This window comes from Myxine glutinosa, chromosome 7, assembly GCF_964187855.1.
Source record: "Myxine glutinosa chromosome 7, kmMyxGlut1.1, whole genome shotgun sequence".
NCBI lineage: Eukaryota > Metazoa > Chordata > Myxini > Myxiniformes > Myxinidae > Myxine > Myxine glutinosa.
Window position 1 is genome coordinate 147,563,316 of NC_136267.1, and position 25,947 is coordinate 147,589,262.

General features: G+C 46.4%; 1 protein-coding gene across 1 annotated transcript in view; it reads left to right on the top strand.

Annotated features, from left to right (window-relative positions):
- LOC137431726 (uncharacterized) overlaps window positions 1-25,947 on the top strand; it is a 188,095-nt gene that overhangs the window by 108,839 nt on the left and 53,309 nt on the right. The window contains exons 34-41 of the mRNA XM_078782396.1: window positions 2,149-2,228; window positions 6,838-6,924; window positions 7,419-7,460; window positions 8,046-8,094; window positions 9,053-9,127; window positions 13,254-13,324; window positions 13,527-13,583; window positions 22,864-23,097. Of these exons, the coding sequence (XP_078638522.1) occupies window positions 2,149-2,228; window positions 6,838-6,924; window positions 7,419-7,460; window positions 8,046-8,094; window positions 9,053-9,127; window positions 13,254-13,324; window positions 13,527-13,583; window positions 22,864-23,097 (695 nt within the window). The remainder of the gene's footprint in view (window positions 1-2,148; window positions 2,229-6,837; window positions 6,925-7,418; window positions 7,461-8,045; window positions 8,095-9,052; window positions 9,128-13,253; window positions 13,325-13,526; window positions 13,584-22,863; window positions 23,098-25,947) is intronic.

The following is a 25,947-nucleotide window of genomic DNA, read 5'->3' on the forward strand; positions in this document are numbered from 1 at the left end:
AGACATCGTAAGAGTGTGAGATTTGTCAGGATTGAAAGACATGTTCCACTTGTTTGCCCAGTCTGTGATTTTGTCCAGGTTTGCAGAGAGTGAGGAGGCTGCAGGCTGCCGATCTGAGTGATGAGGAATGGAGCGGCAGAGAGTGGAGTCATCAGCAAAGAGATAGAGAGGATTTTCAAGAGAGTTAGAGAGATCATTGATGAAGACCAGAAAAAACACAGGGCCCAGAACACTGCCTTGGGGAACTCCAGCCTGAACAGGAAGAGGAGATGAGAGAAACCCATTCAGGGCCACACGTTGACTACGACTCGAGAGGAAGTCCGCCAGCCATGCTTGGAGATTTCCATGGATACCAAAGGAGGAGAGTTTGGTGAGCAGAGCGGGGTGCCAGACCGTATCGAAGGGCACGTGATATGTCGAGGGAGACGGCTCTAATTTCCTGTTTGGCATTGAGTACCTCCATCCATTGTTGAGACAGCAGAAGCAGCATGTCCAGAGTCGAGTGACCTGGTCTGAAACCAAATTGATGATCAGAGATCAAGCCATTGGAGAAGAGGAAAGATTTCATATCCGAAGCAATGATGGATTCCATGACTTTGCTGATAATTGGGAGAAGGCTGATTGGTCTGTAGTTGCTAGGATCTGTTTTTGCAACCTTTTTGTGCAAAGCGGTGATGTTGGCTGATTTCCAAGCAGATGGCAGTTGACCTTGAGCAAAAGAGAGGGTGAAGAGAACAGAGAGAGGGAGTGAAAGAGCGGAAGAACAGGATTTTAGGACCCGTGGGCTGATGCCATCAGGTCCAGTTGCAGAATCAGAGTCGAGGGTTGACAGAAACTTTTCCACCTTGTCACGAGGAAAGGACACAGAGTCCTGGAGCAGCTGGGTATGGTGGGTACAGAGAGGGATGGGTTTGGGACACAAGATTTAGAGGCAAACACAGAGTTGAGGCATTCAGCTTTTTCACGTGCGGAGTCAGCTGAGTAGCCGTTTGAGGTAAGGGAGGGGATGGAGGGGGAACAAACACCAGAAACAGATTTGACCAGACGCTACCAGGATTTGGAAGAGGGAGACAGATAAGAGAGTTCGGTCTTGAGAACAGAGAGAAACCTGTGCATTGTTTCCTGGCTCTCCGAAGGGTGGACACACCCTTGTTTCGGGCTTTGTGAAAGGAAATGAGATTTCCTTCCGTTGGATTTGCTTTCCAGGAGACGAAGGCAAGTTGTTTCTGGGCAACAGCCTCACCACAAGATTCCGTGTACCATGGACGGGAGGAAGGGTATGACGACTGAAGACGAGATGGGATAAATCTGTGCATGAGAGAGAGCAATTTACTTTGGAAGAATTCCCAGGATGAGTTGATGTCAGAGGTGGTAGAGATGGGAGACCAGTCCAGATGATTGATGGCTGCTTGAAGACAGTGCCAGTTGGCCTGAGTGAAATGCCAGACTCGTCGACGCTGAGCAGGCTCCCTGAGAATGGTCAGAGAGATATCAGTTCTCAGTGAGAATGATCAGTTCCTGAAAGACTTGAGCCAATTCTGCATGTTCTCAGCCCTTGACCTCTTACTAGAGGATATTGTATAATATTGTTCATATTGTTATAATATTATTGTTGTAATATTAATATTATAATATTATATATTATATATTATTATATTAATTTATTAATGTTATTTATTAATTTTTTTAAATAAATTTATTATTAATAATTATAATATTATTATTTTCTAATTATTATTGTATAATTATTATTTAATAATAATTATTAATATAATTATTATTAATTATTATAATAATATTATATAATTTATTATATTAATATTATTTATTATTTATTACATATTATTTATTATTTACCTTTATTTATTATATTAATATTATTATATATTATAATATTATTATTGTTGTTATAATGTTATTATATTATTATAATGTTAATTATTATATTATTGTTATAATATTGTTAATATTATAATATTGGATAATATTGTTCACACACCTGGCTTGAGAAGAAGAAGACGAAGACGAATTTGTGTAATTGATGTCTAATTTGCACAATGCACACACTTCTCGACACGTGATATTCTGTGCATTGATCGTTTTCTGTCACAATATCTGTTTTATTTTCATTATGTCTCTTCTTTCCAGGATCTTCTCTCCATCATGATGAGGATGATGAGAGTCCTTGCAGTGATAAGGACGAAGAGTACGATGTGGGGCAGGTTGTGGTAAGCAAGATATTCGATTACCTTTTTGCAGTAATAGTTCGGTTTGCATCGGGGATTCGTTCTGAAAAGTGTGATGATTATCAAAACGTCCTGAATCAAAACAATTTTTTATGCTTCCACGGACTGTCCAAAGGTACCGGTGTGTACCCCGGTTTAGAATAGGTACACCGTATCCCTGCGTGTCGTAAGAGGCGACTAAAAGGGTTGGCGTCAGGAAGGGCATCCGGCCATAAAAACATTGCCTCAAAAAGAGGACCATGACAATTACGACTACATATGGGCAGGGTACAGCCCGAAGTACCCCGTGGGGTACCTCGCTCCCTCTCGTCAAAACTCAACGTGGGAAACCCGATCGAAGCAAGGGTGGAAATCATTCCATTTATGACGACGAAACGTCTGATGCCCGACGTAGAGATCGGTTTCTGAGATTTGGGACATGGAATGTTGGGACAATGACAGGGAGCTCAGGAGAAGTGGTGGAAGTATTGGTCAGAAGAAGAGTGGACATATGTTGTGTGCAGGAGACGAGATGGAAGGGAAGTGGTGTGAGAATGGTGAAGGGTAGGCAGGGACAGAAATACAAGTTTGTGTGGCAAGGGTGCCCAGAAGGCGTGAATGGTGTTGGTGTCCTGTTTTCTGAGGAATTTGTAGACAGTGTGGTGAGTGTGACGAGAGTGAGTGAAAGGTTAATGATGGTGAAAATGATGATTGGAAAGCTCTTGGTGAACATCATCTCGGGATATGCTCCGCAGGTTGGTCGGAGCGATGAAGAGAAGGACAAGTTCTGGTGTGCTATAGAGAAGCTGATGGAAAACGTGAAAGATGAGGAAGTTGTTGTGGTAGGAGGAGACCTAATTGGACATGTGGGAAGGAGTATGGACGGTTTTTTTGAGGGAGTTCATGGGGGTTATGGATATGGTGTGAGAAATGGAGAAGGTGAAAGGATTTTGGAGTTTGCTGATGGAGCTGATTTGTTGATTTGTAATACTCAGTTCCAGAAAGGGGATAATAAGCTTGTTACATACACGTCAGGTGGGTCGACGACAACCGTTGACTACCTGATGGTGCGTAGGCGAGATAGGGGGCACCTCCGGGAAACAAAGGTGATCCCGGGGGAGGAGGCTGTTTCACAGCACCACTTGGTTGTCTGCAACATAAGGGTGAAAGGTGCGAGGAGAGCTCGGCGGGTGAAGTACCAACCGAGAATGAAGGTGTGGAGGTTGAAAGAGGTGACAGTGAGGGAGGCATTAAAAGAGAGCCTGAGTGCAGTGGAGGATGATGTGGTTGAGCTTGAAAGTGGTTGGATGTCAATGAAAGATAGTCTGTTGGGAGCCGCTGGTGAGGTATGTGGATGGGCAAAAGGACCACCGAGGCACTCGGAAACATGGTGGTGGGATGATGAAGTTGGAAAGAAGATTGACGGGAAGAGGAAGAAGTTCAAGGAGTGGCAGAAGGCGAAGGGTACGGGAGCAGAAAAGGCAGAGCATGAAAGTTATAAGGCAGCCAATCCAATAAGGCTGCAAAGAAAGAGGTAGCAAAGGCACAGGAATACAGCGACAAGTGGGACATGAAGTTGAAGTGTGACAAGTCGTTGTTGACCTAGATGGAATTGAAGGAAGATAGAAAAGATATATGGAAATGCTGTTGAATGCAGAGAATGAATGGGATGGCAACATAGAGAGTAACCCAGTTTTAGGACCGGCAGAGAAGATAACCGAGAAGGGAGTTGAGGAAGCGATAAAAGCAATGAAGATTAGAAAAGCGGGAGGGCCGACGGGAGTTGTGGGAGACATGTTGAAGGCAGCGGGAAATTGGGGTGTGAAGAGAATGACAGAGACCTGTAATCTGGTGGTGAATGAAGGCCGCATTCCAGTGGATTGGGAACTGAGTACCCTCGTCCCTCTATACAAGGGGAAAGGTGACCCTCTGGGCTGTGGCTCGTATCGAGCGATAAAGTTATTGGAGCATGGAATGAAGGTATTGGAAAGGGTGTTGGGGAGGAGGATAAGGAAGAAAGTGAAGATTGATGAAATGCAGTTTGGATTTATGCCAGGAAGAGGAACGACAGACGCACTTTTTATTGTGAGGCAGTTGCAGGAGAAGTATATGGAGATGAGGAAGAAGTTGTTTCTTGGGTTTGCTGATCTGGAGAAAGCATTCGATAGGGTTCCACGTGAAGAAGTGACTTGGGCATTGAGGAAGTTAGGAGTGGAGGAATGGTTGATCAGAGTAGTGATGGCAATGTACAAAAGAGCGCGCACAGCTGTAAGGACGAAGCACAGGAACAGTGGTGAGTTTGAGGTGAAGGTGGGAGTGCATCAGGGGTCGGTACGAAGTCCACTACTATTTGTAACTGTGATGGAGGTGCTGGCTCAGAACGTAAAGGAGGGTTTACCGTGGGAGTTGTTGTATGCAGATGATCTGGTGTTCATTGCAGAAAGTATGGATGGACAGAAGGAGAAGATGGACAAGTGGAAGGAATGTTTGGAGACAAAAGGTCTGAAGGTGAATATCGGAAAAACGAAGGTGATGGCAAGTGGTAAAACATGTGGTGAGGTGGAAAGAACTGGGAAGTGGCCGTGTGCTGTGTGCAGGAAGGGTGTCGGAGTGAATTCCATTCAATGTACAATGTGCGCTGAGTGAGTTCATCAAAAATGTAGTGGTTTGAGAGGGTCATTAACCAGTGTGGCAGGTACATTCAAGTGTAAGGTGTGCACAGAGGGAGCTGCAGATGGAGAAAATGTTGAGTTGGATCTTGGAGGTGGCGTGAAGCTGGAAGGTGTGAAAACATTGTTACCTTGGAGACATTCTGAATGGAGAAGGTGTATCAGACTCTGCAATGGTTGCTCAAGTGAGATGTGCATGGAAGAAGTTTCGGGAACTGAGTGGCATGCTGACGAGGAGGGGAGTGTCATTGAAGCTGAAGGGAAAGGTGTATGGTGCATGTGTGAGAAGTGTTATGATTTATGGGAGTGAGACATGGGTAATGAACGTAGAGCAGCAACAAAGGGTGGAAATGCGAATGGTTCGGTGGATGTGTGGAGTATTGTTGAGAGAGAGGAAGACAAATGATGAATTGCGAAAGATGATGGGAATAGAATAGAGCCTGTGATGGATGCTGTGAAGAGAAACAGGTTGAGATGATTTGGTCATGTGTTAAGGAAGGATTGATGTGACTGGTTGAAAAGAGTGATGGAAATGAATGTGGAAGGAAGTTGAGGACGGGGAAGACCGAGAAAGACTTGGTTAAAGATGGTCGAAGAAGAAATGTGGGCAAGAGGGTTAACAAGAGGAGATGCAGAAAATAGGGCAAAATGGAGAACATTGTCACGGGGACCGCAAGGCTAACCCCCGCTCTTGCAGGGAAAATGGCCTTAAAATGCCTGTTGTTGTTTTGTTGGACTGTCCAAAGGTCAGAGGGCATGTTCGGAAAAAAAAATCTGTCACTGTTCTGACGTGTGAATCAGTGATGGGATTTTGCCTAAACTTGGTACAAGTGTATATTGTGATGCAAAGATGAACTGATTATATTTTGGCATCAAACGTGAGAAGTGAGGTGATTTTGTGATTTTGGTGAGGTCAGAGGTCATGTTCGGAAAAATGTGATACTTGAGAGCAGCAGAATAAATTTAAATCAAACTTGGTGCAAGTATGAATAATGTGTGTGGAGGCATATCAGTCGATGTCATGACGTCGTAGAGTGTTGTTCTTGTTGTTGTTCACATTAATAAGATAAGCGTGGGACGCGTTCCTCACGTCGCCACTTCCCGTATTGTATTTCACTTTTTACCGGTGATATTCCTCTTTTTGATTAATGACAGCTGTATTCAAGTACACAAACGTACAGTTGTTCTGTCTATGATTTTGCAATCTCTCAATTTTGTACTTTGTGATGTATTATGGCGTTTCTATCAGTCATGTAAGTTCTGAAAACGTTCGAGAATAAAAGGTATGGTTCATAAAGCGATGTAGGTGTGAGTTGAGGCGACGCAAGGCTGGTTGGTAGTGGTGTAATTACGTTACGACATAATTGGTGGTATTGCTATATTAATTTATTGTACCAATTATTTCCTCCTTTTTAGTTCCCATGAGATATCTTACAGTCGTTGATGTGAGCTGCCTAGCCTGGGTTTGAATTCCCAGCTATGAACTATGAACTGTCATATGAACTGGCACCCAGCTATGAACTGTCATTCTGGTGTTTCATCGGCCGTGTGATTCATCAATGTGTGTTCCGTGTCCCTCGGTTGGACGTGAAACTGGTCATCCTTATGCCGGAATTAGTTGGTGGATATTAAAGATCCCATGGTGTCCTTCACAAAGAGGAGGCAAACTATCGCTGGCACCCAAAGCACATTTCTAATTCGTGCCCGAGCTTCCTGAGCCGTGGTGGCGACGTGACCAGCATTGTGGCCAAGTATCTGCTCTGACGAGGCTGTGGAACGTGAATAATAATATGATGATGATGATGATGATGATGATGATGATTATGATGATGATGATTATAATTATCGAGTTGATGTGAAATAATCATTTAAACATGGCTTTGTTATTACTGTTTTATTTCAGAAGCACTGTTGTGAAGCTCTGTTTGTGCCTTTGTTTTCAGTTCAGGATGTGGGAGGTTATCTCCAAAATTGGAGAAGGAAGTATTGGATTTGTTTACAAAGCAAAGAATGTCAACTCAGCAGAAGAGGTACGAGCTTGTGGTATACTTCCTCTGGCTTCATTTCACTTTTTTGGAGAGGGAACAGCACACTGGAGAGCGAGATAGAACACAGAACAGAACATGGTAGAAAACACAGATGGCAGTGTGGAGGGACATGACAGAGAGACACATGGAAGAAGGAAGGATGGGAGCGAAGGGATCAGGAAATTCTCCTGCATCTGAATGTGTCTTCTCTCTTTCTGATGAGATGAAAGATGATTTTTCTTTTGCACCTCAATGTTTTGTCCTTCTTCCAATTTGTACCACTCAACTAGATTCACTTGTGGTGTGTTGATGTAATCGTTTACCTATTCCCCTTTTTGTTCCCCGTCTGTGTGAAGTTGTTCCTTTCTCTAATTTAGCTCTTCAGTATAAACAGAAATAATAATTGTACATCACGACACACCAACATCATTTGTTCTACTCATTTTCCTGCATTGTACCTGAGATGTTATAATACGATCTCTTGTCCCCTCTTTCAGGTTGCTTTGAAGAAGGCAAGATCTTTGAAATATTCAATGGAAGTAAGTTTATATTTATGTGAAGATAGTGGTGTTTTAATTGCTGAAGTAAGAACACGGTTTAACCCCTGAACTCTCCTGGCAGAACTTTTGTCTGTGATACATCTTTGTCTCTTGGCCCCTGAGGCTGTGCGTCTGTGTGTGAGTTTCAATGTTGTGGTTATTGTGATGGTGTGACTTTACCCTTATCCAGCTTTTGAAGGAATTTGTATAATTTTCTTTCTCTTTTTGGTTCACGAGTTATCAAGTGACCACTATATTCGTTGTGTGTGTGCGTGCGTGCGTGCGTGCGTGTGTGTATGTATGCCTGTCCACAGCATAACTACCCGATGATATCATCTGATCTTGATGAAACCTGGGTGGGAGGTTGATATCCCGATCTCGTTGTGTCCTGCCGAGAGTGAGCGTATTGCGCCCATTGTGGGCGGAGCCACGCTTGAAAAAGATGTCTTTTTAGGGGGTAATCGAGTTCAAGCTACATCTTCTCCGAGGGGTTTGGTGGAATCTGACGGGGGTCATTGAATACCGCTCGCTCGTGAACCATCGTCGTCTTGTCTCCTTCTTTTTTCATTTTTTTTCTTTTTGCAGCTCTGGTTTGAAGCTTCGTTCGTGAAGACGCTAAATCACCCAAACATCAGTAAGTGTGGATTTCACTCAAACTTAATGAAGTTTGAGTGTTATTTTATTAATAGTATCATGATATAAATGTTTAGAATGGAACACACCGCTTTCTGTCAACTTCATTGACTTCAAGAAGGAATTCGATCGTGTTTATAGAGCAAGCCTGTGGAAGATGCTGAGATCTTATGGAATTCCACAGAAGATGATCACTCCAATCAGCAAATTCTCTGAACACTTCTATGAACTTCATATGCAAAATATTTATTTGTATATAAATAGACTCACAGCTGTAATTGCTGTCAAAGGTGTTTTCACCAAGTATTAGCTCAGGGGGGTGGACACTTATCCACACCTCAAGATGGTGGGAGATGGGATGCTAGTTTAACCTCCCTCCATGGGACGGCACAATCATTGAACCACCCTGCCTGTGAAACACCGGGATCATAGTTTATAGCTAGGCCGAGTTGCCAACCCAGGCGAAACGGCCACGAGGCGAGTCTGCGTACATCGAGAGCTCCAGGCCATCGTGTCAGCCCACTTTTGGATTGCTTGTTCTTAAATAGAAATATCGCTTGCACTCTATCATATCCTGCAAACGAACTGCTGAGTGCAAGATGTAAAAGTAACAAAAGAGGCACTCAAATTGTGTGGTGATGTGCCAACGATACGAACAAAAGTGGTCAACAGCCGAAAAGAAGGAGAGTATCTGGAAACCGGATCGTCTTATCAGTTATTTGCTTTTCACTTTCATTTGCCAGTGTGTTATTAATCATGAGACTCCAACACACTGTAAATCAAATGTTCTCTGCCAACCGAATCTTGTGTGTTTGCCAAATGTCGTCTTATCGGAATAATTCCAATCAGTTGTTTGCCTGAACCTAAATCTGCTCGATACAAATTGTGATCCGTGCACACACTACCCAGAGTTTCTTATGCCATATTAACTTGTGCTCCACCATCTTGTATCCTTTCAGTGAAGTTTATCGACATCCCAACAAAAGATCCACAAAATGACTGCACAGTCCTCGTTATGGAGTATGTGGAAGCAGGTGAGGTTTTTGACGTCATTTTGCTGAAAATCCACTGTTTGTGTCTGTCAAGTCAACTTTTACTTTGGCAGCAAAATGATTTCGTCATTAGAAAACATGAATTGTGATGTTCTGATTGTTGGACCATCTCATTCAGTTCTGACAAATCTCAGTTTCACCCTGTCACTCTGGCACAATTGTCAAAAACAACCAACTGATCTATTTTTCTGGTCAGACACAGGAAGTGGTTCGTTTTCTTGACTTTATAGGCTTCACCATCAGCCATGATGTGGATCACATATCAAAGCTTTCTTCCAAACTGAGCTGCGGTTTCCATCATCTATATAATAATAGCGTAAGGACTCGACTTTGTTATCCCTTTTACGCTGCACCCAGTGACCCGATGCCCACGACACTAATGGATTTACGATCTACGAACCACGCTCTTTGTTTATCACGTACAGGCATACTCGAAAAATCGGAATTAGCCGACGTTGGGGCCCAAAAGCATCCGATTAACTGCCGATACGACGCCATCTTCCGATGCCATCGTATTGGCGTCTGCTGGGCGAAGGCGAAGCAAGCTGTCTGCTGATTGGACAGTCGAAGGCGACAGCAAGCCGTCCACTAAGTGGACAATCCCAGAGTGGTGCTATGCCGATTCCTATTGCGAATCCATTCATTTTTCAAAAGTATATCGTAGCTTTGTCATTTAAGTACATTGCAATAAATACGTTGTTCATATACGCACTCGTCATTCTCATCTTTCTTCCTAACTCTTACTCGGACAAGCAAATCCCCTATGCCATCCATAATGGTACACTCTATCCATACACCACATGCTCCCTTCCGTGGATGTTCCACGGGTTTCGGCTAGTCTATATAATAATAGCGTAAGGACTCGACTTTGTTATCCCTTTTACGCCGCACCCAGTGACCCGATGCCCACGGCACTAATGGATTTACGATCTACGAACCGCGCACTTTGTTGATCACGTACCGCCATACTCGAAAAATCAGAATTAGCCGACGTTGGGTCCCAAAAGCATCTGATTAACTGCCGATACGACGCCATCTTGCGACGCCATCGTATTGGCGTCTGCTGGATGAAGGCGAAGCAAGCCGTCCGCTGATTGGACAGTCGAAGGCGACAGCAAGCTGTCCACTGAGTGGACAATCCTGAGCATGCATTTGTGCCGGTGTCGTCGATCGCGGTGTACGCTAACCTCATCAGGTGTGTTAACCATAATTTCTAAACATTCCGTAAACTGGGTATCTATTTGCCTGCTCCTGTCTTCTCCCACGGCCAGTTATATGTGGCATGTTCAAGAGCACGGTCGTTCAAAGATGTGTATATCAAGGTTGATAATATTACGAGTACACAAGGAGTCGTCAGAGGCTTGACTATCACCCCAAACATTGTTTATCCAGAAGTTTTAAAATAATTTCAACCTCTGATACTGCGTTCATTGTATTATATTCCTACTGCTCTGCCTTGACATTGACGCTTACCAATGCGCCAGTATGGGGCTAATTCCAGTCGATTTACTCTGCCGTTCATTTTTTTAAAGTCTATGGTTCTACTGTTGTTCCTTTCCATTGACACATACCACTGCGCCAGTGTGGCCAGAGTGGTGCTATGCCGATTCCTATTACGAATCCATTCATTTTTCAAAAGTATATCATAGCGTTGTCATTTAAGTAGATTGCAATAAATACGTTGTTTATATACGCAGTCTTCATTCTCATCTTTATTCCGAACTCTTACTCGGACAAGCAAATCCCCTATGCCATCCATAATGGTACACTCTATCCATACACCACATCCTCCCTTCCGTGGATGTTCCACGGGTTTTGGCTAGTTCTAAATAATTCCTTAAACTCATGGCCTACAAGGTGTCTGTGTTGGTCAATAGAGACCTCGTGAGAGCTTTATATTCCACAGGATCCAGGAAACCTGTTTGTGATTGTGCAACCTCTCATTTAGGTGAAGAGATGGCAGCATCACAAACTGATTTGGTTTCTGTTAAATAAGAAGCTCTCAACATGATTGTCATGTGATGTGATGAGGCTGAAACACATTGCCAGTTCCTCACATGACAGACGGAGCGGCTCATCTCATTTATGCGGCCTGTCAAAAGACAGAGAGTCTTGGAAGATACTGATAAGTCTCCCGCTCCTTCACTACACAAGTTCCTCCAGTAATCCCCTCCTGGTTATACTCAAAGTGCACACTTTCCACACACACTTTATGGTTCCTCTTTTTTCCCATTTCTGTAACTGCCCTCTGGAAACTATTCAATCACATTCTCCCCTCCAAGACTTATTGCAGGTGGTGCACCACCATCTCATGTCACCCTCTATCCTTTCCTCAATATTTTGTCTTTGCCCATGAACCCTCTTATCATTTTATCCTTCACTTCCAGTGTCTTGTGTTAACCCCCTCCACCCCCCTCTCTCTCCCTCTCTCTCTTTTTCACACACCCCTCTTCCTGTTCATTCATTCCCCGACTTGTATCCAGCTGTGGCCCTCCATCACCTTGCTCTTCAATGACCTTTGCGTTTTCAAGCAAATTTTTATCTTCATCATTTTGTGTTTATTTTATCAATGAAACATTCAAATCTTCAAAACCAAAAGAACTTCCCCTCTCCTCCTTTTTTCTCAGGAATGCAAAATTCTTCACTCTGCAGACCTGGATAAAACCACAAACTGGTCAAACAAGTGGAACATGTCTTTCAATCCTGGCATATCTCACACTCTCACTGTGTCTCTCCAAAAATACCGCAACACACTCCTCCCATCTACTTGCTCAACAATCCTCTCAAATAAGTTCTGTCACTCAAGCTTTTGGGTCTTACTATCTGCCAAGATCTTTCCTGGCAAAACTACATTTCCAAGCTGGTCTCGAAAGCCAGTCACCGACTGGGCATCCTCCGTCGTGAGAGGTCCTTTTTGGGCACCTCTGAGCTCCTAATCATGAACAAAGCTTTCATCCGCAGCTCAATGGAATACTGCTCTCCCCTCTGGCATGTGCTCCTGCCTCACACCTATATCGGCTTCACGCTGTTGAATCCAAAGGTTTCAGAATCATTGGTATCTCCAGTGATGAAGCTGATTCTGAGGGCATATCACTCGCTCACCGCAGGCGGGTTGGTGGTCTTTCTGTCTTCTATCGACTCTTCTCTGGCCTAGCTCCCCAAGCTCTGTCTGTGCTCTGTCCCCCAAATATTCCTGCAGGAGGCACAAGATCTGCCAGCAACCCTCTTTTGGTGAAACTACCAAAATCAAGACACTCTGCTCACGTTCACTCTTTCATTCCTCTTTTCTCTCACATCTGGAACAAACTCCCACACTCTATTCAATCCCACTTATCCCTCCAGGTCTTCAAAACAGCTGTTCACCACCATCTCTTATCTTACCCCACCCAAAACGTTCATCTTTTCTACCCCTGAAAAAACACCCCAAATTTGACTCTTTGAATCTCTAACTTATTTCCTGTAATTCCTCGTAGTGTTCATTTGCGTTATACAGTGTACCCATTCCCCCAACCCCCCACCAACTCCCTCCTCCCCCAGTCCTCTCTCCCTTCCACAGATCTACCACCAACCCTGTTCTCTGCTGTTGTGTTTCCCTCTCTCTGCCCCTCTTGTCTCCCGCTCCCTTCATTGTATGTTTTATGTGTCTGTGCATGTTTTCATCTTTCATTTGTTGGCTTTTTGTTGGCTTTCATCCCTGGTGTTGGGCTAGCGGCTAGGGTGCCGGCTTAGGATCCTAGGATCCTGGGTTCGAATCTCGGTCGATCGCCGAATTAATGCCAGGGGGGTTGACTCAGCCTGTTCATCCTTCCGAGGTCGGCTAATTGAGTACCAGTTCACTGGTAATTCCCTGTTTGTCGTTGAAGGCGGCAAAAAGGGTTGGCGTCAGGAAGGGCATCCGGCCGTAAAACATTGCTTCAAAAAGGGGACCAAAAAAAAAACAACAACTACCACGGTCCCCGAAAAGGCCAACCCCCGCTTTGCGGGGAAAAAATGGCCTCTAAACGGTGGTTTTTTTAATTTGTTGGCTCTACATGAGCCTCAATTCTGTACACACATTTTTTTAAATCTCATTACCTTGCCCTTGTTTGTTTCTGTCTGCTGTGTACAGGTTCACTTGCTTCCCAAATTCATTTTCTGAGGAAATTTCCGGAAATAGCATTGTGGTTTCCCATGAAACAGGTGAGCAGAAGTTAGTTACCATTTGGAGCAGAGGTTGGAGCAGAAGTTGGTAGAATACCCATTCCATTCCCCATTCCACCCTCATTGTGATGTTTATGCTGTGGTTTGAAATATGACAGAAATAATTGATCTCAAAATTGTAAAATCTCAACAACCACAATCTGTGTCCATGTTTGAATATTTCATCTCCTCCTCCCTCCAGATGGCTGATGCTTTTGAGTACTTGCACGCCCAGAACATTGTGCACAGGGATATAAAGGTAACCAACTGCACCAGTGCAGACCATGATACGTTCTGCCTGACACTGCAATGAAAACCATTTTTGGTGCAGCGAAGGAAGGAATGGGAGTGGGAGTGGGAAGTGGAGTGGGCAGGAAAGAACAAAATTCATATTGTTGGGTGAAACCTATAATTATAGAGGGAAAGACGGCGGGATCTGTCACATACAGTGCATTCAGAAAGTATTCAGACCCTTTCACTTTTTTCTCATTTTGTTATGTTGCAGCCTAATGCTGAAATCGTTTAAATTCATTTTTTCCCTCATCAATCTGCACTCAATACCCCATAATGACAGAGAAGACAGGATTTTGGAAAGTTCTGCAAATTTATGAAAAATAAAAAACTGAAATATCACATTGACATAAGTATTCAGACCCTTTGCTATGATACTTGAAATTTAGCTCAGGTGCTTCCCATTTCTCTTGATCATCTTTGAGATGTTTCTACACCTTGATTGGAGTCCACCTGTGGTAAATTCAATTGATTGGACATGAATTGGAAAGGCACATACCTGTCTATATAAGGTCTCACAGCTGACAATGCATATCAGAGCAAAAACCAAGCCATGTGGTCGAAGGAACTGCCTGCAGAGCTAGCTCAGAGACAGGATTGTGTCGTGGCACAGATCTGGGGAAGCCTACGAAAACTTTTCTGCTGCATTGAAGGTTCCCAAGAACACAGTGGCCTCCATAATTCTTAAATGGAAGAAGTTTGGAAGAACCAGGACTCTTCCTTGAGCTGGCCGCCCGGCCAAACTGAGCAATCGGTGGAGAAGGGCCTTGGTAAGAGAGGTGACGAAGAGCCCGATGGTCACTCTGGCTGAGTGCCAGAGATCCTGTGTGGGGATGGGAGAAACTTGCAGAAGGACAACCATCACTGCAACACTTCACTGATCTGGGCTTTATGGCAGAGTGGCCAGACGGAAGCCTCTCCTCAGTGAAAGACTGAGGCTTTGACATGCTTTGTCATGCTTTGTCTGTCGTGCTAGAGAATCTCGATGTAATAAGTTCTGTGTTTTGGGAGATTTGTCGGATTATGTGTGCACCTGTGATCATACGACGATGATCCTGTGAATGATAGAATAAGGACGAAGCTAATTCCTCTGTGTGTCAGACCTGGTGATCATCCCTGTGTCCCTTATGGCAACGCACTCTGAGACATTAGATAGCCCCATTCGTGCACACATTAATTAATTCCCCGCTGCCAAAAGGACTGACCGGAAAGACAAGCAGGAAGCGGCCGCGTACCACGGCACCATGGCAGGTAGACATCGTGCAAGGCAGGCAATAGCCATGCCCAGAAGGACTCTTGATTGACAGGAGGGGGAGGGGCGAACAACACCAAGAGCACCGATTGGAGATAAAAGGAGGACTTGTGATTGGCCACTGACCAATGGCATGGGAGCAGGGCGCCAGGCGCTTGGCCAATGAGAGGCGACCAACGCGATCGGAAGCTTCGAGAAGAGAGGTGATGTCAGAGACGATCGGTAAAAACAACTCGGAAGCCAAAATTTTCTCTTGTTCTGGATGTGAAAGCAAGTGGTCGGAGATCGACATTTGAGCTCTTCCCATGGCCCTTTTTCTCTGGACTGTCCAATTGAGCTCTTCCCTTTCTCCTTCTCGTGTTGACTGCCTTCCTGTTGGGCCTCCCTTCTGCCCTTGCTTTTCGTTCCCGTTTTTGTTTCGCTTCCAATGACGTTGGAGCGCCGACGATTCTCTTCCCCGGCGTTCACATGTGAACTGCAGCAGCCGGGAGACCATTGCACGCTCGCTCACTTGGCGTGAGGGTCCTGGTGAACGGGGTGGGGGGGGGGGGGGGGGAGTGGTGGAACGCCAGCAGATGGGACCGAGCGGTTCGCGCTGACCAGAGCCGCGTCGGACGGAGCCTGATCGACCGACGCTGTATACAGATAACACGCACCACAGAACACAACATGATGATTCTTTTATTTGAATATTCCTTCGTCCATGTATTTGAAGTGAGGTGTGAGGATGTCCCAATTTAGAACATTTATCTTTCGTTGCGTTTCATTGTTCTCGGTTCCGTTTGATAAATATTTCCTTTTGTACCATAAATTCCGTGTTCGTTCGTGAGTTAATTTCCACAGGGAGAAGAAATCGGACCGTGAAGGTAAGCGGCATAATCCCCCAATCCCCTTCTCGTGCATGATCCGCCATTAATTGGGAAACGCCTCGTTGAGCCCGATTATCCATCCATGGCGTACTCTCGGTGTTAACTGAGCCAGCCATCCGACAATACATTTTGAATTCTTCATGAACCTTTCAATCTTACTCTTCCGTCACACCAGGAGCCTGATTATATGTGACTAACGTCTCTTCCATCCCTAATCTCTATCCAAACAGAACACTCTTCATTAATTTCCTGCTTCAGATCACCGGTTTCTCTTGATATAATATTGTTACGGATCGCGGACAAGATGTTACTTTGACCGAGCGGTGGTGTATTACCGCGACCTAACAGGTATTCCCCGACTAGCCCGATTCCACCCGACGTTGACCAAATCGCGCTATGCTAAATCAATGAAGGAAAGGACACAACGGCTGGGACAAACGACACGACGCAAGGGGTACAGTTCTCAAGACCTCCGGAGGAGGATATAATTGGTGGTGCAGAAAAGGGTAGATTACAGGGTATGAGGTAAAGCACAGAAAGATGGGCACTTAATGACAGTCTTATATTATCCCCGACAGACCACGTACAAACGGACAAGACTGACTTACACAGGGATTGATGGCAGGGAAGGACAGGCAGTCGACAGCACAAGGTGCACCTTGGCTCAGGGACAGAATACAGCTCGGTCCAGTCCAGAGATGCGGGGAGGCCTCACAGCGCTCGGAGGGTGCGTCCTTTTCTCTTTCAGCTCAGCGCGCATCTGACGTCACCACTTCCTCTGGTGCGCATGCTCAACGGGGAGTGACACGCCCTCGGCTCGTTGGCTCCGCCCCATATGGGATCGGTCCGCCGCTTCTATTGGGTGCGGGGGTTACCGGGCTCCGCCCTTGACGAGGAGCTGACAGCGAGCCCCTACTTGGTAACCCCGTCGAGCACATGTTCAATGGCGGCTCGCTGGGAAGGCTTCGTGCCCTCCCAACACCCCCTCCCAACCAAGCCGGCGTGAGGACGCGCCCTCCCCGTCGTTTCTGTAGTTGTTGTTGTTGTTGTTGTTCTGCGGGGAGGTACTGGAAGGTCCTAAACTTTCCTAACGGTGCCATACAATCACATTCTGGTGCAACGAAGTGTCAGAATAATGGAAACGAGTCCTTAACTGACATAGACTAAGAATAACTAGCAAGATGTCCTATAGTTATCTTACATGAGATGCGGTGAACCTGGGCACGACATTTAATGGGGGAAATAGGGGAAGGTCGGGTCTACAGAGTGTTGTTTACAGAAAATGGGACTAGGGAATGGGGAATTGGGGCGAGTTGGGGAGCATTGGGGAAATAGGGGAATATTTACAAGCGGATATGGTGGTGTAAATCCCATATCCGCAACATTGCACCCTTCTCTACCTCGGGGCGTCCCGACCCGATAAATTTTTACCTACTTTAGTGTGGCACTCAGATGTAGTTCCCTCTACTATTAACTCTACCCTGAGTGCGACAGTTTTACAGAGGTTCACAAATGAGTAAATATGTCCCCCTGCGACGTTGCACCCTTCTCCTAACAGAAACACACCCACAGGATAACCGAATCGCGGAATGGTCTTCAAACTAAACATTCAGCCGGTAGGGAGCATTATTTACAGAAGACTGCTATTTACACTACGATCCAGGACCTGTTCTTTGAGGAACACATGCAGATGTTATGCATAGAGAGAGAGCACGCATGCCAGCATCGATACACCAACCCACGAGTGCCCTGTGGCCTTACGGCCTTTAATAATGTGCAGAGCACCCCGTCCAAGCACCAAAAGCACCACCCCATACACACAGTCAGCACCATCCGGTGCACCAATAAATGTTCATAGTCACCGGTGGTGTCGCAGCCGGCCGATGTTCTGCCGCTGGTCTTGCCTTCATGTGGTGTACTTGGCCTTCTGGCTTCTTTATAAATAAAGAAAGGCGCCAACCGCGTCCATTTCCAAATTGTGGCCGTCAGGGGGCCAACTAACAGTGGTTCACCTGTGTGGCATAGGTGCCACGTTGACCCAGAGGTCCATCCACGGATGGTGCTTGCCCGCAAAAGAACTGCGGTCCATGGTGGGCGGCCACAAAAATTGCGGTCCATATGGTGTATCGATCCAGGCAGCAAGCAGCGGAAGTACAGGCCCACAACTGCGAAGCCAGCACCTCTCTCTCCTCTCTCTCTGCCCCAAAGTCAGATCCTCGGAGGTGGGAGACAAAAGTAAGACAAGTGAGTAAGGTGGTAAGGGCGCAAAAGTGCACGCAATGCAAGGTAATGCACACTGGGGGCACATGGGAACCAGGTGAGACAGGTACGTTCCTACCGTATGCCCCACCCCCCCCCCACCAGGTAACCTACATTGCCCCTCCCTTACCCCTTACTGTATCCACAAAACACAACACTACCCATAAACAACTATTTTACACATCAACAAACGTCCCTACTGTCTTCCCCGTTCCTCCCATAAACCAAATTCGTCTTCTCTCCCTCCTAACCAATCAAATTTGCCATTTCCAACTCTCATCAAAATTTGCCATCTCCAACTCAACATCAAAATTTGCCATCACCAATTCATCATCAGTCCCTCCTAAGGAGGGAGAGATGGAATCACCCCAATGTCTCATCCACGTCGTGATGCGTCTCCCAAATCCACACAGCAATTCTCCTTTCCTGCAACACAGAACAAAGGAACACAGGTGTGGAGTCATCATCACCACCTCAGGTAAGTGGCTGCGTATGGTGCGACAGGTTCATCAATCCTAACTATTTCCTAAATGACTTTAACAACTTTACATTACCCGGGGTCTTTCCCTGCCAATCCATTGGCCAGCTTACACTATGGGTTCTAAAAACCAATTCCCATTGACCAAACTGTGGTGCTCATCAATTTGGGGTCTCACTCCCCCGATTCATCTCCCGGTGCCCTCGCACAATTTCTGGGCTGCGACGTGTAGCTCTCCCAGCAGGTCTACCCACCTGCACACCTCCACCACTGTAGTTGCCTACCGAGCCCACCTGCTCCTCACCCTAACCTAACTAACTGGGGAAGGCCCTCTCGCACTCTCACCCCCTCAGTGCCCTCTCTGGCACGGGCTGCCCGATCCACACCCGGGATCCTCAGGCACCCACTGACGCTAACGGCTCCCAGAGCCCACCTGCGGCCTCACCTGGCCGACATCCTCACAGTGGTGGAGTGCCCAAACCAACTACACACACTAACAGGCTACACGCCCAGCCATTTCCACAACACTAATGCACCCATCCACAATATCATTCTGCAACCGCACCACAAATGCCAATATCCAACCACAATTTACCTATACCCTCTACCTAACACTTACACTACCCGCCCCGGGTACTCGTGAAAGGGGTCCACTCTTCCCCCATCCACACCTTCGCACCATGCACACCACTCCGTACCACTTACTCCAACTCTCTCCACACCACTCATTCTCTGCTCCATATATTTCACACACCTGCACTTGCACACCTGTGCTCTCATACTTGGTGCCGCCTGCACCCTTCTCTCCCCCAAGCGCATTCGCGCTGATCCACAACACTCACTACTCATACACTGCTCCACACACCTGTCCAGTTCTCACACAGCATCATCTCATCTAACTACTCCCCTCTGAAACTTGCGCCTCCCAGTCGTCCCTTTAAACTATGGCGCTCCCTCATCATTATCATCCACACTAAACTACCTGCGTCCCCACTACAGGTATCAGTCACTAACTAAACCTTAACGTTACCTAATGTCATCTTCTAGGGCCCTACACACAATATCCTAACCCACCCGGGCTAGTTTTCACTGCCATACACCCCATAAGCTATAGCGCATTTGCCCCCCACCTCATGGGGAGGGTGGCAGGGATGCCACCCTTACCCACCGTCATACGGCGCGAGTGGGACCTTGTGGGACCACCTCGTATGTGAGTCGTTGCCCACCTGCCGGACCCCGTGCGTCGCCCCTTGCGGGGTCAGCGCGGGGCCGAACCGGCCGGGCCCCCACAGTACATTACCCCCAAGGGGCTCCCGTGCCTCCCCTGTCCCTCTAAAAACTACCCCTGTTGGTGTCGATGCATGGGTCACACTTCCGCAACCCGCTACCCATTCCATACCACCACAACCTTGCTCACTCACCCCTCGCACCTCTCCCATCACCGGACCCTCTCGCTCGCACCCTCGTTCCATACCCTCCGGACCAGCCATACACCTCACTCTTGGCCTCTCACGAACATCCGGGTCTATCTCGACCCCCAAGCTTATTAAATCACCTGGCGCATCATACGCACGACCATATTGGTCACCACTTACACCGGGTCCTCTTCCTCTTCGCTTCTCCTCCATCACCTGCGAATCCCTCATCCGGTTAATGAGCACATCATCACGATCCGAACACAGACTTTGGACCAGTTCTTTTACTTCCTCCTTTATCTCTTTCTTATCCTCTCTCCGTCGCTTCTTAATTTCGCTCACCCCTTCTTCCACTTCTTCTAATTTCTGCTTCACCTCCTTCATCTCCTCGTGCGCCCCCTTAAGTTCTTCCTCTAACTCCACCTTATTTTTTTCTATGTGCTCCCGCACCTCCCGCTCTTTAACCTCCATCACCTCTACCACCTTGTTCATTTTCCTCGTCAGGTCCTCATGTACCATCTGACACTCTTTTTTAATTACCCCTACGTCCTTTTTCACATCCTTCTGTGTCGATTTTAAACCCTCTATTACCGCTGTGTTCTTCTTTACCTGGTCCCCCAACTCCTTTTGTCCCACTGTCAGTTGTTCTACTCCCAGCGTCAACTCCTCTATACCACCTTGCAATTTTACAGTCCCCTTTCTCACCTCCTTCTCCATGCGCTCCTTACAGTGCCTCACCTCCTCGCGCACTCCTCCGACCTCCTCACTCACACCTCTTCTGATTTCCTCTCCCATCACTTGCATCTCCTGCCCAGATGCCACCCTCATCTGCTCCATTTCCTCCCTGTGAGCATCCAATTTAGTTTCTACCCCCATTCTGACCCCCTCTATCTGCTGCCCCATTTGTTTAACTTCCCTTTCCGCTTGGTCCCTCATGTCCCTCAATTTGCCTTCCATACTGTTTTCTAACCCCTCTAACCCATTTTTCACTCCCTCTATCTGATTCTCCTGGGCAGCCATTCTATTTTCCACCCCCGTTAACCCATTCTTTACCTCTTTTATCCCGTTGTCTAACCCCTCAAATTTAGCTTCTAGCCGTTCCCCCATTTCTCCCATTTTTCCCCCCATTTCGCCCCTCATTGCCCCCATTTGCTCACTCTGAGCCTCTATACTGTTTTTCAAACCTCCAATTTGGTCTCCCATTTGTCCCATGAGGGCCCTCATTTGCAGGAAAAAAAGGTTCGAATCCACCAGCGGTGCTGCTACGGTCGCGGGCGCCGTGGCCATGTGCGAGGCGCCATTTTGCGCGCCCGAAACCTCGTGCGCGGGGACGCCATTTTGCGAACCTGCCGCCCTCACTGCTTCGCTCTCCTCATGTCCCTCAATTTGGTCCTGGATCGACCCTGCTTCACTCTCCTCTACCGGAACCCAGCCGTCTTGATCTGCCATAGCGCGACTTTCAAAATTCGGGTTTTTATTTTAAAACAAAACAAATTTCACCGTTAATAATTTCGAGCGCGTGAAGCGCGCTTCGGGTCCAATCTCACCTCCTGACACCAAATGTTACGGATCGCGGACAAGATGTTACTTTGACCGAGCGGTGGTGTATTACCGCGACCTAACAGGTATTCCCCGACTAGCCCGATTCCACCCGACGTTGACCAAATCGCGCTATGCTAAATCAATGAAGGAAAGGACACAACGGCTGGGACAAACGACACGACGCAAGGGGTACAGTTCTCAAGACCTCCGGAGGAGGATATAATTGGTGGTGCAGAAAAGGGTAGATTACAGGGTATGAGGTAAAGCACAGAAAGATGGGCACTTAATGACAGTCTTATATTATCCCCGACAGACCACGTACAAACGGACAAGACTGACTTACACAGGGATTGATGGCAGGGAAGGACAGGCAGTCGACAGCACAAGGTGCACCTTGGCTCAGGGACAGAATACAGCTCGGTCCAGTCCAGAGATGCGGGGAGGCCTCACAGCGCTCGGAGGGTGCGTCCTTTTCTCTTTCAGCTCAGCGCGCATCTGACGTCACCACTTCCTCTGGTGCGCATGCTCAACGGGGAGTGACACGCCCTCGGCTCGTTGGCTCCGCCCCATATGGGATCGGTCCGCCGCTTCTATTGGGTGCGGGGGTTACCGGGCTCCGCCCTTGACGAGGAGCTGACAGCGAGCCCCTACTTGGTAACCCCGTCGAGCACATGTTCAATGGCGGCTCGCTGGGAAGGCTTCGTGCCCTCCCAACACCCCCTCCCAACCAAGCCGGCGTGAGGACGCGCCCTCCCCGTCGTTTCTGTAGTTGTTGTTGTTGTTGTTGTTGTTGTTGTTCTGCGGGGAGGTACTGGAAGGTCCTAAACTTTCCTAACGGTGCCATACAATCACATTCTGGTGCAACGAAGTGTCAGAATAATGGAAACGAGTCCTTAACTGACATAGACTAAGAATAACTAGCAAGATGTCCTATAGTTATCTTACATGAGATGCGGTGAACCTGGGCACGACATTTAATGGGGGAAATAGGGGAAGGTCGGGTCTACAGAGTGTTGTTTACAGAAAATGGGACTAGGGAATGGGGAGTTGGGGCGAGTTGGGGAGCATTGGGGAAATAGGGGAATATTTACAAGCGGATATGGTGGTGTAAATCCCATATCCGCAACAATATTGTCCCTTACCGAGATTGCGAAACTTCTTCTGAGTTTCTTTCCTTTCACACCTCCACATGTTGTGGCCTTCGATTCCTGTCATTCAGCTCAACAAAGTCTTACTTCCTCGCTTCAGCTGCCTCCATATTATGTAAACTCCTGACTGAAATTGATAGAGGATGTTTTTTTTTAAACTTTTCTCTTTCTGGAAAAATTTTTCCTGTCTTTCCTTCACATTCACATTTACATCTTTCCTTCAATATAATTTATCACTCAAGGTTAAATGTTTTTTTAACATATTGATTTCTGTTTATTCTCCAGCTACAAAATGTGCTTTTCAGCTCTCAGTGGAGCGTCAAGGTCATCGACTTCAACATGGCCACACCTTTCAAACATGGTAAAAATTTTTACGATGACTGGGGCACACCTGGCTACAAGGCACCAGAGATCACAGAGCAAGGCTACGAAGGACCCCCAGTCGATGTGTGGGCACTTGGCATCCTGTTCATGAAATTATTTGATGGACTTCAATTTGATGGACATAATATTATTGAAGTGAGTATTGTTACCTCCATCACCAAAGGTGGATGGAGGTTATGTTTTCACCCCTGTCTGTCTGTCTGTCTGTCTGTCTGTCTGTCTGTCTGTCTGTTTGTTTGTTTGTTTGTGAACAAAGTGTCTCAAAAAGTTGTGGACGGATTCACACGAAATTTGGCAGTGAGGTAGCATATGTGACAAGGACGAAATGAATTAGATTTTGGTGAACATTGGATTCGGATCCGGCCAGTATAAATTTTTTTAGCGATTCTTCACCATTGGAAGATAGGGCCAAAAACTATATACAGCAGAATATCTCAAAGTTGTTGACGGATGATTTTGATTGAATACAACAACAACAGGCATTTTAAGGCCATTTTCCCTGCAAGAGCGGGGGTTAGCCTTGCGGTCCCCATGACAATTTTCTCCATTTTGTCCTATGTTCTGCATCTCTCCTTGTTAACCCCATTGCCAGCATTTCTTCTCCGACCATCTTTAGCCAAGTCTTTCTCGGTCTTCCCCATCCTCTACTTCCTTCTACATTCATTTCTATCACTCTTCTCAACCAGTCACTTTCAGCCTTCCTCAACACATGACCAAATCATCTCAAACTGTTTCTCTTCACAACATCCATCACAGCCTCTATTCCCATAATTTTTCGCAATTCATCATTTGTCTTTCTCTCTCTCAACGATACTCCTCACATCCACCGAACCATTCGCATTTCCACCCTTTCCAGCCTTAGTTGCTGCTCTATGTTCATTACCCATGTCTCGCTCCCATATATCATAACACTTCTCACACATGCAGCATACACCTTTCCCTTCAGCTTCAACGACACTCCCCTCCTTGTCAGCACGCCACTCAGTTCCCGAAACTTCTTCCATGCACATCTCACTCTTGCAACCGTTGCCGAGTCTGATCCACCTTCTCCATTCAGCATGTCTCCGAGGTAGAAAAATGTTTTCACACCTTCCAGCTTCACGCCGTCTCCATGATCCAACTCAACGTTTCCTCCATCTACAGCTTCCTCTGTGCACAGGGACAATGACACCGACTGTTGTGAAAGGAAATGCTGATGCTCAGGGTGTGTTGCGTGAAGGGAGTCTTGGGAGTTTCACACACAGTGTCTTGAGAAGGTATTGTTGCTTCAACCCTGTCGTGAACACCTCAGGGTGATGGATGGCCAAAAACGAGCTTCACACTCCGAGGCGTAGACTCCAATCTCTGGCGGAATTGTCTTTGGCGCTCGTGGGAAAGGCTCGAGGCCTTATCTGATCGGAAACACACGTGGTCATCCGATTCCACAGACAGAGAATAAAATGTACAAAGAAATTTATTTGCATTAATAATGAACAAAGGAAAACATGAGGTAACTCATAAAACTAAACAAGACGTCTCCACATTCTGCCACACACTACGAACAAGGGGGAATAATAAAGTAAAGAAAATAAATGTTTAATTATCGGCCGAACTCAGCTCTATGTCCAGACGAGGCCGTCAAATTCCAATCGGGGTTCACAGCGACCCAAAGCCATGTGCAGGGAGGTACCCAAGATGGTGCGTATCACCTCAGCCCTTTTTCTCCTTCCTCAGCCGTTCTGAGCTCTAGCTATTTTGAAACCAGCACCTCAGCACACGACGTATCCAACGCAATCGTCCTCAACCCACAAATCACTCCAACCACGAGTATAAGCGACCTCCGTGGTCCACTCAGCAGGAGAGAAGCAAGAATGCGACCGCTCACTATTTCGCACCAAGAAGACGACAAGATGGCCAGTCTCTCTCTCAAGGTTTGTTGCGCGTCTCCCTGACGTCACCCTCCGCCAGACGCATGCCCCGTCATGAAGCTTTGGGCGTGCCCTCTCAGCTACAGGCCATCGAGGGGGCAGAGCCCAGTCTTTCGGGAATGTTCGCATGATGTTTCCTTGCCGATCGGCGAATGTGCTAGGTTTGTCGGAGCTGGTGGCGTTGAGTGAATTGGTCCATTTACCGTGCTTGTTGCAGTTTGCTTGTCAAGTGCCTTTTTTGATTCAACAACAACAAAGGGAAAAATCACAGGGCAATTACACACTGGGGTTTATCCTTGTGGACCCTATCTAGTTAGCATAGCTACACCCCTTGTATGGAGACACATATATGATCTTATCCGGACATTCGGCCTACTTAGATACAGAGGTGGTTCTACACAACATTCGGAGCACGCTAACCGACACAATTTCCCTCTCAACTAAGGTATGTCATGCCCACCCCACACACGAAAGAGTATTCATACCACTTAATCTCAAAAAGTTGTGGATGGATGATTTTGATTAAATGTGATTCTGTATTGTGATTTTCTGATCTACTCTGGGATACAAAACGTAAACTGTTCACCTGGCGGTGGTATGCTCTCCACTGGGTGCCGTTCTAGTTTACAATGGTGTCATGATCATGATTATGAGTGTGGTGTGAAAGGAGATGCTGATGCTAATGGTGTGTTGCGTGAAGGGAGTTGTTGAGTGTTTCGCACACAGTGTCTTGAGAATGTATTCACACCACTTGCCTTTTTTTACATTTCGTTGTGTTTCAGCCTGCATTTAAAATGGGTTAAATTTATATTTTTGTTACTGATCTTCACATAATACCCCATAATGTCAGTGAATTTTTTTTTTAAATAATATTTTATAAAATATTTAAAATGAAAAGCTGAAATGTCAATAAGTGTTCAACCGCTTTGCTGTGACACTAAAATTGAGGTCATGTGCATCAAATTTCTTTTGACCGTCCTCGAGATGTCTCCACAACTTGATTGGGGTACACCTGTGGCCAATTTGATTGATTGGACATGATTCAAAGTTGATCTAGGCTTGACCCCCAAAATAGGAA